Source organism: Pseudochaenichthys georgianus, chromosome 5 (genome assembly GCF_902827115.2).
Source record: "Pseudochaenichthys georgianus chromosome 5, fPseGeo1.2, whole genome shotgun sequence".
NCBI lineage: Eukaryota > Metazoa > Chordata > Actinopteri > Perciformes > Channichthyidae > Pseudochaenichthys > Pseudochaenichthys georgianus.
The window spans coordinates 9,210,111-9,228,812 of NC_047507.1; the positions used below are offsets into that span (position 1 = coordinate 9,210,111).

The following is an 18,702-nucleotide window of genomic DNA, read 5'->3' on the forward strand; positions in this document are numbered from 1 at the left end:
TAGAGAACACACATTGTAGGGGGGGGGGGGGGGGCTGTAGAGGAGGGTTAGCAGGCCAGAGGGGAACAGGAGGGGAGAGGAAAATATAATAATGATAAACAGATTTCCGGTCACAGCGCCCATCGCCTTCTCTCTGGGGTACCTTTCCACCTTGTCATGTCCAAAGACCTTGCCTCACACTCAGCACTGGGATGGGACATAGCACCAGTGTGTGTGTGTGTGTGTGTGTGTGTGTGTGTGTGTGTGTGTGTGTGTGTGTGTGTGTGTGTGTGTGTGTGTGTGTGTGTGTGTGTGTGTGTGTGTGTGTGTGTGTGTGTGTGTGTGTGTGTGTGTGTGTGTGTGTGTGTGTGTACATGCACTTCTAATTTATTGGCCCACTGATTTGCTGATGTGTGTGGGGCTCAACTTGGAGCACCAGGCTGGAACACCGGGCCCTGCTTCATTAGGTGCTCACGCCCTTAAGCTGCTGACATTTCCAAACTTGTTTCCCAGTATTCTAATTGTCGTGAAAAATTGGACACGGCCACCAACATAGAGAAGCTGCGTGGTAGATCTTGATTTTGACGACATTTCCCTCGTGTCTGGGTGTCATTTACCTTGTTGCTTGGATGTGAAATGTAAAAACTCTACAGTAAGTGATGCAGGAAATGACTCCTGGACTATTTGTTGTCCTCATTTGCAGAACAAACCCATCGCCAACAACAAATAGGTCTGACTTTGCTGGGGCAAGCCACATTTCTGATATGACAAAATAAATGATACGAATAAAATGGAAGACATGTGTTTTATTTAACAAAGTAGGGTTCACCATAGTATCCAATTGTATATTGTGTAAGTGCGAATAAGACGTCAGTAGTCACAGCTCTGATAATCAAACTAATAATTCTAATTTAAATGAATTCTAAACAACACAAATCTAAAAGCTAATAACTAAAACTCCACATGATCTAAATGTAGGATTATCTTATGAACACACTCTTTTTGTCAGTCACTCGTTCACTTAATGCAAACACACACAGCTTCAGATCAAGTAACAGCGTGCAGAAATCCATTCTCGCCCAGAAAAACAAAAGTCACTTCTAAATGTCAACAGGAAATGATTACAGAACACACACACCATAGATTATAATATGTTACAGCATCAACATTCAAATTAAATAAATGCTCACAGCTATTTAAAGACAGTATTATTTACTTTAGAGAATCCTTTTTAATAAATAATAATAATACAACATTTATTTTCAGGGGCGCCTTTCATAACACCCAAGTCAATATAAACTTCAGGTTCTGTAACAGGTTGTGTTCCAAGACACACTTTAAATATGTCAATGTCTTTGCTAGCAGCTACAGTATTTAATGAGTTCCACCAATTGTCAGTTTCGTTATGTAAACACTGCAAGTGCAAAATATCTTGTGATAGTCTCCTGAGATTATGTGCATTAAAGGTGGGGTAGGTAAGTTTGAGAAACCGGCTCGAGATACACTTTTTGTTATATTCCATGGAATGCTCTTCACATCCCGATAGCAATGAATATCTGAAGTGCTTTGACAAAAAATCCATAAAAAAATGTCATCTGTAGAAGCCGTAGTACTGTAAAAAGTACAACCAATCGGATTGGACTGGATGGCCTACCTGCCTATCAGCCTCCCATCGGGGCACAAACTTATCTCGTGCCCTCATTGGTCATGTGCGCGTTCGTGTGTGTTGGAGGAGGGGCTCTGTGAGGAAGTGGCAGATTTTCTCCGGTTGTGTATTTTCAAATTCTAGCGATCTCGAGCCGGTTTCTCAAACTTACCTACCCCACCTTTAAGGCAAGAACAATTAAAAATGCATAAGACTAATGAACAACATCACAAGAGTGACAAAACACAAAGTGTGTGTTCACAGTTATTACATTACATTGCATTTAGCTGACGCTTTTATCCAAAGCGACTTACAATAAGTAAGTAAGTAAGTTATGGGAGAGAAAGGTGTCTGTTTAGAGTGCAAACATTCCCTTCCAGATATCAAGGGTGTGTGCATTCTCTGAAACTGCTTGGATTTTGTACCAAAACACCCATGGTCCCCACACAAGAACGCCTATGACTTCTGCAGTCACCGCTGACACTTAAACATTGAAAGTGATTGCTCTGGAATTTAGTAGACACTGATGTTCCCCTAAAGATGAATCAAAAACAACTCTGGGGACGCTTTCACTTTCCTTCTGATGCCATCAGCAGGTCAAAATGTTAAAAAGGAAATGGAAAAAAAAATACTACAAATGAAGTAAAACAAATAATTGCAAGACTAATGGCATACCCATCAGTGTCGGCACACACTTCTGCGCTGGCATACCGCTTAACAGAGTCAAAAGCATGACTATAGGCTCTTACTGTTGTTGCTTGTTAAATGACTGAACTTTTATTTTATTTTGTCGCAAATTAAAATGCGACAAAATGAAATGAAAACAGACTTTGTGAATAAGTTCTGGTGGACATGAAGTGTTACTTATTTAACACCAACTTCCACTTATGGCGGCCGAGGAGAACCTAAACAAAGTTCCAGGTTGGACTGGCGTGCGTTTAATTGCGTCACCTGATTGCATCATCTTCACCTGCGAGCTTTAAAAAGCACCCGACTGGAGAGTTACATTTGACTCCCAATTAATGTGGCGTTTCTGCGCTCTCCGGCTGTGGCTCTCTCTGGACCCCGTTTGCCTATTTAGCCTCGGGCTCACTTCGTTCCATCCCTGCCTCGGGGGTGTGTTTCATCTCCACCTCTAAGGCGCTCACATGCTCCTGGCTCTCTACGTTCATTTGGTTCTGCGCTCCATCCTTTCCTGGCTTCTCTTTCTCCAGCATGTGATAGTTGTAGATGTTCATGACGAAGAGGAAGAGCCCGCCGGTCAAGATCACAGTGCCACACATGAAGAAAAGGTACTTGTAGTCACCGAAGATGTCCACCAGTAAGCCTGTGTGGAGAAAGATAGAAGCGTGATAAGAATATTCCATCAAACAAGTGTCAGTTTTGCCCATGTTATGCGTCACTATGTCGAAACAAAAAACACTTGGAATAGTTGAACACCATGGAAAAGAAAAACACAAATATGTCACGGAATAGCATCTTCATTCGGCCACTTTACAAGTTTGAAGGTGAGCAACAAGACCAAACTCTGATTTGGCTTCTGTGAGTGTGCGTGTGCAAAAGTGAGAGTGAGCCAATTTGAGGAGAGCCATGTCGGATATGACAGAGGGCCATTACCCCCTCACTGGCTCTCCCTGCGTCTCCGGGAAGGCAATTTGGCCGGCCGCTACCGAAACGAATCAGAAGAGAAGCCCATTCTCAGAGCCATAAATATCGAGCAGAAAAGTGACAAATGTAGTTTAGATCAGATTTAGGCCTCCAGGTTTTCAGAGTCTCAACCACACTCCGACCCCCCCACCTCGAGACGTGTTAAGATACTGGCGCTATCTTAACAGTATGTCTATCTGTCCATATGTTAGATACCTAATTCATACCATTTTAGATCGTATATCTGAATCATCTTAAAGGAATATTTATTTAACGTTATGCAAAATGATCCAACAAAAGTTCAACGACTTCAGTATAAGGAAGATATATCTCTTACTCAGCATCAGCATTATTCAACTAAAATACAAAATACATTCTTTGTACTTGATATACATTATCACCAAACTCAGGAGGGTTTCTGTTTCCCTCCCCAAATGTCTATGACCCGCCATCTCAATGACTTCTCAGCTTTTACAGGCGCCTTTATATCATAGCAAGTTTTTATCAAAATCTAATATATTTAAAGTTTCCTTGGTAGGTCTCGTACATTTTAACTAAATACCATCTTCACAACAACAACAACGATATAGTGGCGTGTGCTTGTCCTGTGCACTTGGAGGGGTCACTTTGTTTTTGAACGTGTATCATCTGATTGATAGCACTCATCTGGCACGGGTACGACAATAACCATCACCCTCATTAAGGCAGCCCTTGATTGGCTGAGGGGTAATTAAGTCCATCTGGCATAGTTACCTCTTTCTCTTTTTAATGCATTCACAGCTTAATTATGGCCCAGGTACAGGACTTCAATGAGAGTTTGAACCTAGCGTCATTAAACACCCAAAGCAAGAGGCTAATTACACCCACTTACCTCACTTCCTCCTAATTGGATTGACCCGGAGGTTTTGGGGGTGCAGTAACAAGCAGAATAGTTAGGGGAGACATAACGATTGTGCCCTCTGGAGGAGAGCGTTAGACATGCAGGGAGGCGCTTATTTACCCTATTAAATGGGACTGGGGGGCCTACACATTTTCACCTCATTAAAACTCAGGGTGGAGGCAAAGGAGCAGCGTTAATGTGTACAGCTGACAGGCCCGGTTCTACGGGGGTGCATCCTCAGTTGAGTCGTTATGCACCCTCATTTGAAAAATTAAAAGTGAAAAATATATATATAATAATAATAAGAAGAAGAAGAAGAAGAAGAAGAAGAATTTAGTTGAAATCAAATAAATTGTAATTGTGGTTAAATAACATTGTCTGCTGCATTTATTTGGTCAATTTAAACGGTAAGTAAGGAGGAGGTGAGGATCCTCCTAGACTAGAGGGTGTTAGGTACACTCCCCACTTATACAAATAGCACTTTACCCCTGCACCCTCTCTAATCTCAGATGCACCCTGAGTATTTTGTTCTGGAACCGTGCCTGAGAGCTGATGAAGTCACGTGCAGATACATCCTCAGTGTACTTACTAGGAGAACTAAATATATTTGAATAGCTAGTTTATTCTGTGTCCAACTGTTTCTAAAACAGTTTCAACTTACTCTATACTAGCGTTATCGTTGAGAGAGATACTTTTATTCTATTGAAACTGCTAACACGCATACTTCCAAAACTGTATGTTAACATTTTAGAGATGCATGTGGTTAGTGTAATTGCTAGCTAAATGTGAAGAAGGTGTTGGAAACGTTGGTATTGTTTTGGTTTGTTATCTTGCTCTATTGTTATACATAATGATCCATCAGTGTTTCCCATACATTGATTTATTTGTGGCGGGCCGTCACAATTAAATATCGTCCGCCACAAATGGATTTTTTTTTGGTGGTCTAAGGTGGGCTGATGATCGGAAGGTTGCGAGTTCAAATCCCGCCTGGAACACCACTACTAGTGTGACCTTGAGTAAGGCACTTAGCCCTCAGTTACTCCAGGGAGAATGTCCCTGTGATCAGTCATTGCAAGTCGTTTTGGAATAAGGCGTCTGCTAAATGCCTAAATTGTTTTTGGGAGATTAAACCCCACAGATCCTCAACTCCGGTGTGTCTCACTCATTAAAGGTGGAGTAGGTAAGTTTCAGAAACCGGCTCGAGTGCACTACAATTTGAAAGTACACAGCCGAAAAGAATCCGCCCCTTCCTTCAGACTTCCTTACAGAGCACCTCCTCCGACACACATGAACGCACAATGCACGCCCAATTACGGCACGCCCAATGAGGGCACGAGATACATTTGTGCGTGCACGAGATGGAAGGCTGACAGACGGCAAGGTTGTACTTTTTACAGTATTACGGGTTCCACAGATGACATGTTTTTATGGATTTGTTGTCAAAGCACTTCAGATATTCATTGCTATCGGGATGTTAAGAGCATTCCATGGAATATAACAAAAAGTGTATCTCGAGCCGGTTTCTCAAACGTACCTACCCCACCTTTAACAACGCAACACAGAGAAACAAGAACGTTGTCTACAGTAGCCATGAACTCACATGTATTTTCTTATTTGAGGGGGGAGGGGATGGTTAATAGGTTGTTGTTTCACTGTAGATAAATCTGAAGGTTTTTTTTTGTTCAACATCTTCTAAAAGTCTTCAACTGGGAAAAATGGCAGGCTTCTATCAAAAATGGTTATAGTGCAACATTCAATAATTACCTTTTTCTTATAAATACAACTGCAATTGTTCAATGACTACATTTAACTGTCATGTAAAACATCATGAATCTTTCAGGCTTTAAACAGATCCCTAAAAGAGCCTCACTTTGCTGGTAACTTTAAAAATGCATTGACACTGCGTGGTACTACTACTTTCTGTGCAGTTTGTTACAAAACATGGACCTAACATCTTTAAGATTATTTCACAACAACGTAGTGACCTCGGCAGAAAGTATTTATACATTTGAATGCAAGAAGAATCTGCGTTTCCCTCTGGCAGCTGTTGCAGGCACGGAGGACAAAAGCAAGACTTACATTCAAAGAGTTTTTGTTCCATTTTTGAAAAATTGTCACTAAAACTATTTTCTCTGAAACTCCTTTTTCAAAACCAGTTACTGTCATTATGTGCCATGAAGACTGTTTTAGAGTGCTGGCTTCAAAAGTACACTAATCTTGAAAATGGCAATGAAGCAGAGACGGTGAACAATATCCCTCTGATTACACAGTTGTTTACACCATGAAGGGAGCGGGCCCACACTTCAGTCCAAAGCTCTGTCAGAGACAAACCAACGCTGGAGATAAAGACAGCAGAGGAAAAACTACTTTTTCTTGTTTGTTGCCGTCCTGGTACGCAAACACAGTTCAGCTTAGGTCGATGCTGAACAAAACAACTAAGGTAAGGGAGTCCCTCTTTTATGATCAATATTATATTTATTAAAATATATATAAAATGATCCATTGAAGACTAAAGGGTCCACCTTGTGACAGCCAATGATCTTTCTAAGTTAAGGTGGTGTAGAGACTTTCACTTTTATATCAAACACTAAATATTCTCATAATAACTTTTGAAAAGGATCACATGGCTACAGTTTGGCATCTTTTAGTTTTTTTCAAAGATTCAAGCGAGAAGTTTTATTGTTAGAATTATTGACAGTAGTTTTGAATATCCTATATGTAATATCAATCGGTGATAATCCTGCTCTGTTGACGCTCGAGCAGACAAGAGCTCAAATGCAACACAATGGACACCCAGTGACTGAGATAGGGATGGGAGAAGACAGCTGAAATTTAGTGTACTGAGTTTTGTCTTATGTTTGTGTACAGTTTGTGAACATTATTCTCTTCTAGGGCTGCTCAATTAATCGTATTTTAATCGCAATTACGATTATGGCTTGCAACGATTACGAAAACAACGTAATCGAAATAAAACGATTATTTTTTTATTATTATTACTTTTTTTTTCATTGGTTTTTCAGTTGAATTATACTGAAAGTTCAGGGTAATCAAATGTTAAAAACATACTGTTAAAAAAAAATTAGATGGATAATCGTTTTTAATAATCGTGATATCAATTATTGACCCAAATAATCAAGATTATGATTTTTGCCATAATTGAGCAGCCCTATTATCTTCCCTTGGCCCTTTATTTGCAGAAAGCATCAGTGTAAGGCAATACAAAGTGAGTTTAAAGTAAGTATTTAAGCTTTTCAAACTTTGCAATCCAGACATGTTTTTCCAAGAGGTTTTGATTTTTCAGTGAGTCAGTAGGATTCGGTCATGTGTTTGAATGGATAGTGCATGTTGAGTGTGTTACCTGCAACAGGCGGTCCCAGTAGCAGGGGGATGCACTCGATCATGGTGACCACTCCAAAAGCACTGGGGAAGCGTTCCTTTCCCATCAGGTCCATCAGGCATTCGAATATTAGGGCAAAAACCATGCCGAACCCAATGCCAAAAAAGACAGTGTAGGTCACCAGGAAGGTGTAGGAGTAGCTTTTGAACATGGTAATCATTGGGCACAGTAAGTGGACCGTGCCGGTGAAAACCATGGCGAAGCTGAAGAAGTACTGGATCCTGGGCCTGACCCGCTTGCTACTGGCTATCAGGCCGGTGGCAGGCCTAACAAACATGTCCGCAAGGGCCATGAAAGTGAGCAGATTGGCTGCGGAGAATTCATCTACCCCTTGGTCTATAGCATAGGCTGATAGGAATAAAATTGGTGCATAAGCGCCAAAGATGAACATTATGCTCCCAACGAGGTAAATGACGAAGCCTCTATCTTTGAAGAAGGTCCAATCGAAGAAGCTCATAGCACTCTTCATACAGCTTTCTTTTAGTTTGGTGTTGGACTCATTTGGCTCGTCCTCCACGTTCTTCTGTGGTGCACAGTTGGATGTCTTACAACGCGCAATGACAGGCCTCATCAGGGCCCCAGCGACACAACAATTGAGCATCAGACCCCCGAAGATAAGGAAACTTCCTCTCCAGCCATATCTGTTCAGTAAATATTGGTTTAGAGGGGCCAGGACAACCGTAAACACGGGACTCCCGGCCATGACTAGTCCGTTAGCCAACGGCCGCTTGACCAGGAAATACTTGCTGATGATGGTGAGAGATGTGTTGAGGTTTAAGGAGAGTCCGCAGCCTGTGTGGAGAGAGATTAAAATGTAAGAAAACCATCCTGAACCTAAACTCCAAAGGGTACTCGCTAAATCAAATCAAGACTGATTCTGCTTGGTGCTCATTAAAGAGCTTACGAAATGCTTTTAGCACCTGTTAGTGGGCTTAGTATATGATAGAGGTTGCATTTGTATTGTGGAATGTGCCATATGATTTTTTTATTATTGATCTATTTTTAATAAATCACGATTATAACAGCATACAAAAGTTGTCAGTTAGTAACAATCGTTCGTTGCGCCGGAAACATCAACTTCGGCCATTTCCGGCGGTGACGTCATGAGTGGAACACAGCTGAGCTCAGTCCCGTTTGAATGCATTGAAGGGCCAAATATTACGACAAAGAATGCACAGCAATAAGACGCCAAGAATAATTGGCAAGCGATATGTTGTATGGGGATGTGGGGCCGTCTCAACATCTGGTTATGGGATGTTTTTGTGGCCCAAAAATTATCAAATGTTGCGTATATGGACAAAACAAGTGCGTCGTACTAGGCGGACGTTTGCTAGACCAGGTAACCCGGGGTCGATGAAACCGACGATGTGTGGGGCAGCACATCGAGAGATCGTGTTTCGCACAATCAACAATGCCCGCTAAGGAGAGAGAGTAAACGCTTTCTCGAAGGTTCGTTTTGCTTTCTTACAACGTTACGTTAACTCAACCTTACGTTTGCCATGAGGCTATGTTACTTCCCTTAAGAGCTAGCTGTCTTAGCTAAAAACAGTTAGCAGCTAACGTTTTCTGCAGTTTGTGTTTCCACTGAAAAACGTGATGTAGTTATTTAAGGGTAAGTTAACTAAACGTTATCTTACAAGTAGAGAAAGTTAAGTTGTGTTTAAAATCGTCAATGTAATGCACGTTAAAGGTTTTGTGTTGAGCATGAAGTTAGCTTTACTGTAGCTCACCAAAGGTTAGCATGTTAAGCTGCACTTTCTGTGGCAGCTCGCTTAATACAAAGAGGGATTTTGTGCTTCATTGTAAACTTTTCTTACAAATGTGTGTTAATCTACCTGAAATTGTAGGGACAGTTTTTTTCTACTCAACTATACAGACCATTGTTGAGGAGATGCAAAACATACTGTAAATGAGTTGGGTCTGACATATACTTTGAGTAATGTTACTATGCTGCTAAAAAATGAAACATTATCAGATGAGGACATCACCAAAGTGTGTGAGTCTGTCAGGGGATTTGATCTGTTCTTTGCATGTCGTACAGGGCCTGTACACACTGCTCTGGTATGAATTAAAAATATAATTGTAAAATGTATGTCTCTCGCTCTTGTCATCATTCAGGCTTTGCATTTTAACTCCTATGACTGGTTGCGGACTTGAAGGGAACGACTCCATGGCCTTCCTGACATCCAGGAAAAAGGTGAGATTCTAATCCATTTCAATGCCAACAGCCAGTCATTGTTTTTAACTTTTGTAATATGATTTTTTGGGGAATTTCTGTTTTATTGGATAGTAGAAATCTACTGGAACCTAACACCAAAGATAGAGGGAGGAGATGATATGCAGCAAAAGGCCGAGGTTGCTGCTCCGTGTGGAGCGTGTTCTATCAGGTAAAGCACTTTGGTACCCAGTTATTTATGGTATTGAGTTTAAATTTAGCCTTTGGAAGGTCATTTTCCGTGCATTGTAAAGACTGAAAAAACATTTATTTGTCTCAACATTCCTGTAATAATTTGTTTTTTTTATTGTTGATATTGTTTTGTTCTTTATTTTTGTTGTGAGAATCACTTTGCAATTGTGTAAGTGCTATATACATAATTATACTAATATTATTGTTGTTACCATCATTACCATTATTTAAAAAAATGTCTTTGTTTTCTTTATTTATCGCTGCAGAAAGGATCATGCCAGCCCACATCAAACACCTGATCAAGAACTTGTGAATCTTCAGGCAGAAAAGATGAAAACACCTGTTCAAAGTTCCAGTTTCCTGTACATGGAACCATGCCTGTCCTCTGTTCCACATGTCTTCAGTCAGTCCTGAGGCCTGTACTACGAAGCAGGATGTTCTCTTCGCGGCTAACTTCAGGGAAAACTCCGGCTTTCCGGTCCTACGAAGCTGGTTCTCTTCTTAGCGGGCTAGATCTCCATGGTAACTTATGCTGAATGGCTAAACTGCCCCGGAGCAGGTTATGTTGCAGGCTAAGAGCTCAACTCAGTGAAAGCACCGCCTGCTGACCAATCAGAGCTCAGTGTGCAGAGTTTAAAGCGATCAAGTCATATTACAGGAGAAAGGAAACACAGAAAAGCTGCCGTCGCAGGAAAGACGGCCGGCAAAAATCACCGACTGTGTGAACGTGAACATGAACAGAATATCACCTCCCATCTTCAGAGCAATCTGACTATTATAACATTAGCGTTAAGAAAGCTTACTTAAATATCGGCCACAACATAAGAACCCGGATCAGAGTAACATTAAGTACAGTCCGCGGCATATCACATCATAATGTATCACATATCTCCTGATCTGAGTCAGCTGAGCCGTATCTGGCCGTGCAACACTCAGTGTCACATACTGTATGCAGAAGTATTATTTTAAGCAACACATTAAGTTGAGGAAACACTCGAGTCAAATGTAATGAAAGTCAGATCGTGTTTTAGACGGGGCAGTGATATCATAAACCTGTTAATGTACGCATTCAAACACTTTTTCTTTTACCAGCTGTGTTCACCTTGCAGGTGCAGCTCTGTGGCTTTGATCCTGATCAAGTGTTTAAGTCATGGATGTTTAAAGTTTAACTTCTTCATTTTTGACTAGTATTAAAGTGCACTTTTCATTCAGGAAGTATGACGCTGCACTGTCAGTACGCTTCTCCATGTTTGTGATTGGTCGAATGCTCCAGATACCACCCCTTTCATGTGAACGCGCACCTAACTAGATAGGACACGGCTGGCTTGAGCGATCCACTTGATAACCCGCGTCGTAGAACCGTTTAGCGAGAGCACGTATGTTTTGGATTAGGCCAACCGGCTAACTCAAACATATCCAGGTTAGGTTGAACCGGCTTCGTAGTACAGGCCTCTGGACCCTATGACTCGGACACTAGTTCTACCAAGGCTTATTAGAGGTAAGAGTGGTAGGAGAGGAGTGGAGTTATCTTTGTATTTAGGCTGCAAGTCGACAAAGGTGATCAGATGCTAATAATGATCCGATTCATTTGATATTGATTGTCTGCCAATACCGAATCCTGATCCGATTCTTCTATTTCCCAGATAATACAGCTGCACCGTGTACACTAGCTCTATTTGTTTTTGCCATTGTAATTCACCATAAGCAATTGTTGACTGTAACGTCTAGACTCTATGCCAACCAACTGTAATTTGTAATGTATTATACTTTAACGGTTCTGGCAACCACAGCAGCCCAAATGTTAACGTAAATATTAAGTTTTCTTTTTACAGTGTACTTATATCTGTACATTTCTTTTCTGTTTGCTTCAAGAAGTGGCTTCAGCAGACAGAAGTGCAGGCCAGATTGGGAAAGGCTGGACGCTACACAATGGGAAACATTATAGACATGAACAAGGAAAAACAACAAACACTTTCTTTGTTGCCTTGTTCTTATCATACATAGTGTTACGGTTTGTTACCATTTAAATATTGAATTCTATTTATTACTTTTATTTTAAATCAAATGCACCGGTTTTAGATAATATTTATTTTGATGTGTAGGTTGATTTGCAGGTTGGTTGTTATTTGTATAATTATTGTATTGTTACTGTGTATTTTATTATATTAACTAGCTATTTATTAAATTAAAATACTGTTATGAACACTATACAATGTCTTTATTTTGTAGATACCAGAATACATGACACAATGAATCTTTGTAATATATTTATGTTCTCTTGTTTAAATAATCATACCAGTATTTAATGTATGCTGGTCACCTGGAATCCTGGTAAGCTCCCAGCAGGGTATATTTAATACTATTATTAAACATAAGCTGGTGATAGATGGATAAACCAGCCCTCCTGGCCAGCTGAAGTGTCCAAAACCCCTCTCCAGCCAACCATTCCAGCCTAATATCTACTGGCTGGTCAATTTACAACAGCCTGACCAGCTACATGTATCTAAACTGGTTATTTCAGCAGTCATTATTATTTATTTACTATTTTTTGAGAATCTCTATGAATTTTAGTCAAATGTATACCAGTCTGTGTTCTGTTGCCGCATCGGATCTCCGCCAAATGAGTCTTGTCTGTCACTCGATTCTGTCTCCAGAGTCCGACATCAGCCACAGAGGTAGTGTATTATTCAACAGGTGTTCTACTCGTGACGTGCGTGACGTCACTAACCGGCGAAAGCTGTTTTGTTCGGAGCGGTCGTGTAACATCGGAAGTGAGCATGGAAAGTTGTAATAAACCACGATTTATAAATACTGCGGGCATATTGTCATGAATGACATGATTTCCCATTAATAATAGTATATATATTATCGTAATAAGAACAGTATTGTCCTTCATTTCGTAAGCTCTTTAAGGTTCCATCTCACTTCAGCTGGATAAAATCTCACTACAGAAAGCTGGAATTATTGCAGAAATAATTTCTCCATTTAAGTAGAAATAAATTAGAGAGCCTGGGTAATACATTCCCTCGCTTGCCTCTTCACCCAAAAATTCAATTTAATAGCATTTTATTTTCCATGAACATGAAGAGCTGCAGGTAGATTGTTATGGGTGCTATATTCTTCCTCTCCAATGTCAATCTAATCATCTTCTCTGGTCTCATGATGAAGCGCAAGGAAAAAGGGCTTTTGTGTTCTTGTGAATTTAGCAAAGTGTGTCCAAACAGATCATTCATAAACACATGTATAGAGTAGACATGTATTACAGGAATAGCTTTCTAATATACAAATAAATCATGATTTTACAATACCCTTTTACATTTTATGAAGGAATACATTATTATTTAGGCTGACTTTATTTAATTTACAACGGTTCACCTTTTATCAGTAAATGTTAAGAAGATACTAATCATCCTTTTTAATTAAGAATGTGTGAAGGGAAGCTGAAAACTAGTTAAATGAAGGAAGATTAAGATACATGTAACGTACGAGTAAATGGATGAAACCTTATAAATAAAATGTTTCAAAACTCATTTACAAACTTTGATTACAAATGGTAGATATACATATGTTAACTTCTGACTGTTTGGTTTTAATTTAGTCTTGTTAAAAAGGAATACTCCACCCTGTTCCACCTTGTGTTTACTGGTGGAGCAGATTATCATCACATGGTGTAAAGTCCATCAGCCAGCCAGAGCCCCCCGAGCAGCCTCTAATCAACAGTCGACTGTTTCTATTTCAGGCGGTTTTCTCACACACCGCTAACTGCACTAGCTTCAGTAGCTACACTAACCAACCAATATGACTCCATAGTGAAGGGCATGATCCCTCACCAGCTTCCAACCATCTCTTTAATGCAAAAGGTGCAGAGGGGAAACAAAAATTCTGGTCTGTTTTTTTTTTACGTTGCCATGGACAAGTCTTTCACTAATGTACATTCTCAAAGATATTGAAGTGACTGTTATTTTTGTATATATTGATTGTTGTGCTTTTAATTAGGCCTTAATGTGTGCATATGTATAAATGTGTCTTTGATTGTGTGTGTACATACATACATACATATATACACACACACACACACACACAGTTATATATATTTGTTTTTGTATTCGGGATTGAGGGAACAGTATTTCGATCTCTGTCTGTACACACAACCTGAAATATTGACAATAAAGTTGACGTTGACTTTATATTGTTGCTTATATGTGTGTATTTGAGTCTGCACATGTATAAACATATGTCTGCACGTCTGCTAGGTGTGCCCGGGCGCAGGGGAGCAGAGCCGGGCACACACACGCCCTCGGGCCCCGCACTTGGCCCAGGCACTTGCTGGGCCTATTAATCCTTCACGGCAGTCCTTGGCAGGGTAATGAGGCTCGCAGGGTGGCAGGCAGACCCCATGTGACGGCCGTGATGGGAGCCTACGGGAGAGTACAGAGGGCCACGGAAGACCATGCTCTCTGGGATCAGGGATGCTTCTGTCTTAATTACCTTCCTGGTCCCCTCTGTGCGCTTACAGCACTTCAGGAGCCAGAGCCGATGCCCTGGGCCCCGACCATCAGCAGGGGAAGCAGATCTGGCAAACCAGAGCGTCTGGAAGGATATGAAAGATGCAGACTTTCTCTAACCTAGGAGCTGCTTAACCCGGGCTAGTGGGAATAGTAAGCTAAGGGGTAAAAAAGCGTCTGGGATCCATATTGGGGCGGCTGAGGAAAAACGATGGTTCGATCCCTAGTGTCATTGGGTGTTTGCACCTGGTATGGCAGGCCCTGCCTTCGAATAGGGGCTGCAGAATAACATCAGTTTTCAAGCATTTGGACTACCCATGTTGTAAATGTATTATGTTTTCAATTTACACAGAGCATCTAGTGCACGTCTGTCCGTCCTGGGAGAGGGGTCCCTCCTCTGTTGCTAGGTTTCTTCAATTTCTTCCCATTAACTGTGGGATTTCTTTGGAATTTTTCCTTGTCTGAATTGAGGGTCCAAGGAGAGAGGGTGTCGTATTCATATTGTGTACCAACTGTAAAGTCCACGGGGACAAATGTAAAATGTGTGATATTGGGCCAAATAAATAAACTTTGATTGATTGATTGAATGTTAAGCTTCAGGACATTGTAATAAATAAAAATAAATCTAAGCACTATACCTCCAATGATGCCAATGCAAAGGTAGAGGTAAACCATGGAGTTCCCAAAAGTAGCGGTTACCATAGATACCCCACACATCAATCCACCCGCCATGACTATTGGTCGGCTTCCAAAGCGAGTCACCAACATGCCGCTCACCGGTCCTGCAAAGAGAAAGGCAAAGAGAGGGATTCAGAATGATCAACCGTGTCACACTTTAAAGTGAGTAGCTAGTTAGTGGTTAAATTAAGTGCTGCTTTTGATCAAGGGTTTACACAGCAGTTCTCCTTCTAGGATTAAAGCAAGGTCAGAAGGACATCATAGAGGATAATGAAAAACAACCACACGTTTGCGACACATCTTGGCGATTCATTAATATCTCCTCATATGATGTAAAATGCAACACTCCGTGATCAATCAGCAATTAAACAGCTTTTTATATGCTGTCAGTCTTCCCTGCGTTCATAACCTTGCCTGAAAGAGTGACATTGCACCACCAGTCTTTCTGCAGCATGTCATAATGAAAACTTCTTTCTTCTCCTTGCCATAAAAACCAATCATTTGAATATATATTTATTTCACAAGATCTATATAGAACAATGGGCATAGAATCAATCAAACTGCTAAATGGGCTGCCAGGATTATTGAAACCTTAACATGCAGAGGCTTTTGAATGTAGAGGTTCTGTGTGGAGGGTGATTATTGAAAACAAGCCAGTAAGCCGTAAAAGGATTACATGTTTAGAAGACACCTACTGTCTTCAGCAACATGTTCACCTTGGCTTATGATTGATGACTCACTGCGTAAGGAAACTGTTGTATGTAAATGTATGTAATCTCATACTAAACACGTGTGCTCTGATTTAATTTAAAGAGTGGACATATTAGTTTATCTACATTAAACACAGCTTTGAATGACAACAGCAGAACATAACATCTTTAATGTATTTTCTACTCTTTTCTTTTCCAACAGGAAGAGGAAACTGCTGCTTCTTTCCTCCTTCGGCTACGTGAACTATTCCACCAATAGGGAAGAAGTTGAACCAGCTGGCTCAGCCCAGGATGAGAGGACTATCCGAGACCAGCTTGTCCTTGGTTTGAAGGCTGGTATGGTACAACAGGAACTTCAATGGCAGGTGCGTAGAAATCCTACAATGTCCTTCCGTGAGGTGTCTGGTGAAGTTAAAGCATTAGAAACTGAACTAAGGATGGAGTCTGCCTGTGCATCACGTGTTTCAGTGCCACAGCCACGACCGGCCATGGCACCACCTAGCCTGGAAGAATGGAGAGAAACGGTAAGAACTGAACTCAGGAAAGAAATGAAAGACCAACTGTCCATTATTACAGAGACTCTTACAGAAGAGATCAGATGCCAATTCTCACCACAAAATGCCCCAGTTGGGCACAGAGACTCTACCCCACCCCCTAACAGACTAGCTCAGAGAGGCCATAACGCATCCTCCCCCAGGCAACAAAGGCTCGAGTGGGACCAACGTGGCCAACCTATTTGCAGAGGCTGTGGGCAGGCTGGCCATATTCAGAGAAACTGCCAGCATGTAAGGGGGCCGTTAAACTAACAGCCTCAGCCACTGAGAGCCATGTGGTTGGGGAGGGGAATCGGGGAAACCAAGCAGACAGGCCCTCTATTGTTGGGGAGTGCCCAGGGGTTGACATACTAGTAGCAGGAGTAAAATTGCCCTGCTTGCTTGATACAGGCTCACAAGTTATGCTGTTCAGTGAAACTTTCTTTCAGAAATGATTGAGTGGAGAACAGAAAAGAAACCCACAAGATCTGCACTGGCTAACGCTCAAGGCAGCTAATGGACTAAAGATCCCCTACACCGGGTACGCCATCCTGGATTTCTCAGTGGGAGGAGTCACTGTGCCAGGAAAAGGAGTCATCATTGTCAAAGATGAGTGTCTGGAGGTATACTAGGGATGAATGTGATTTCACACTGCTGGAAAGAACTGTTTCAGGGTGTCCACCGCGGGCTGACAGCATTCGGAGCCACCATGTCCCAACAAGCCAAAGGAGAGTGGGAACGTGCCTTTGCTGTCTGCCAAAAGGTCTCACAAATCGATTCCTCGGATGGACCGGTGGGAGTGGCCAGGTTGACCCGCCAGGAATCAGTGGTTGTGCCTCCAAACAGCGAGATGGTGCTCTGGACACAGCTGTATGGGGTGGAGACCAAGTCAGATTTTTGTGCCCTGGTGGAAGGACCAGAAAGAGATGACAAGTGGCAGGTAGCCCGCACCGCCGCCTGGGTGGTGAAAGGACAGCTCCCCATAAGGGTATGTAACACAAATCCTTACCCAGTCACAATACCCCAACGGCGCCCGCTTGCTAATGTCTTCCAGGTTGAACCAAGCCAAATTCGGGGAGAAAAGGACCTTGTACTGAAAGCCTCAGACCCAGGTGTAGTAGAGGTGGATGTCCAGGTGAACCGGGTCACCGTTGAAGGCCAGCATCCAGTCAACCTGCTAAAAGGGGAGGGATTGTTGACCGAACAACAGCAGAAAATGGACTCCCTGTTGCAGCGATGGCGGGATGTCTTTGCAGCAGGGGATGAGGATTTTGGTTAAACTGATGCAGTCCTCCACTCCATCCCCACAGGCGCTGCACCACCTAGCCGGGAGCGCTACAGGCCAATCCCACCAACCCTCTACCCTGAGTTGAGGAGCCTCATCCAAAACATGTTGGACACAGATGTTATCAAGGAAAGCTCCAGCCCTTGGGCAGCACCCATCGTATTGGTAAGGAAGAAAGATGGATCCTGGCGCTTCTGTGTCGATTACAGAAGGCTCAATTCTCTGACTCACAAAGATGCCTACCCCCTGCCAAGAATTGAAGAATCCCTCACAAGTCTCAAACAAGCTGCTTGGTACTCCACTCTGGGCCTCGCCAGTGGATTTGGGCAGGTGGAAATGGACCCAAAAGATCGGGAGAAGACGGCATTCACCACCCCCATGGGCCTCTACGAGTTCCAGAGGATGCCCTTTGGCCTTTGTAATGCCCCAGCGACTTTCCAAAGACTAATGCAGCGCTGCCTGGGAGGACAGGTCCAGGAGTCTCTACTGATCTATTTGGATGACGTGGTAGTATACTCCCCTGATTTTGACACCCACATTGAACACCTGGAGAAGGTTTTCGAAAAGCTGGCCGCCCACGGCCTGAAGTTGCAGCCCCATAAATGCCCTTGTTTCGGAAAAAGGTCACCTACCTCGGACACGTCATCTCGAAGGACGGAGTATCCACAGACCCTGAAAAGACCGCCGCTGTAAGGAACTGGGCAACCCCTTCAACCATCAAGCAGGTACGGTCATTCCTTGGATTTGTAGGATATTACCATAGATTGGTGAAGGGCTTCTCCAAAATCGCTGCACCCCTTAACGCTCTCCTAGTAGGTTCTGCTAGCATGCGACAAGGGAAGAATGCCTTGGATTGGACTGCAGACTGCCAGGTGGCATTCGATGCTCTGAAGACTGCGTTGGTGAGTGCCCCAGTTTTGGCCTTTGCCTACTTCGCAAAGACCAAGTACACTGGCCAGACCACGTGCCTTCTCTGCTCCAGAGTATAACAATACCACTCATAAGACAACTGGAATGACCCCACATTTTGTAATGT

At 42.2% G+C, this 18,702-nt stretch overlaps 1 protein-coding gene across 1 annotated transcript in view; it reads right to left on the minus strand.

Moving 5' to 3' along the window:
* Positions 1 to 765: 765 nt before the first annotated feature.
* The window catches only part of LOC117446883 (monocarboxylate transporter 2-like), a 30,477-nt gene continuing 12,540 nt past the window's right edge, over positions 766 to 18,702 (minus strand). Inside the window, exons 3-5 of the mRNA XM_034083367.2 lie at positions 15,099 to 15,242; positions 7,510 to 8,340; positions 766 to 2,951 (exon numbers count right to left, since the gene is read on the minus strand). Of these exons, the coding sequence (XP_033939258.1) occupies positions 2,698 to 2,951; positions 7,510 to 8,340; positions 15,099 to 15,242 (1,229 nt within the window). The 3' untranslated portion in view covers positions 766 to 2,697. The remainder of the gene's footprint in view (positions 2,952 to 7,509; positions 8,341 to 15,098; positions 15,243 to 18,702) is intronic.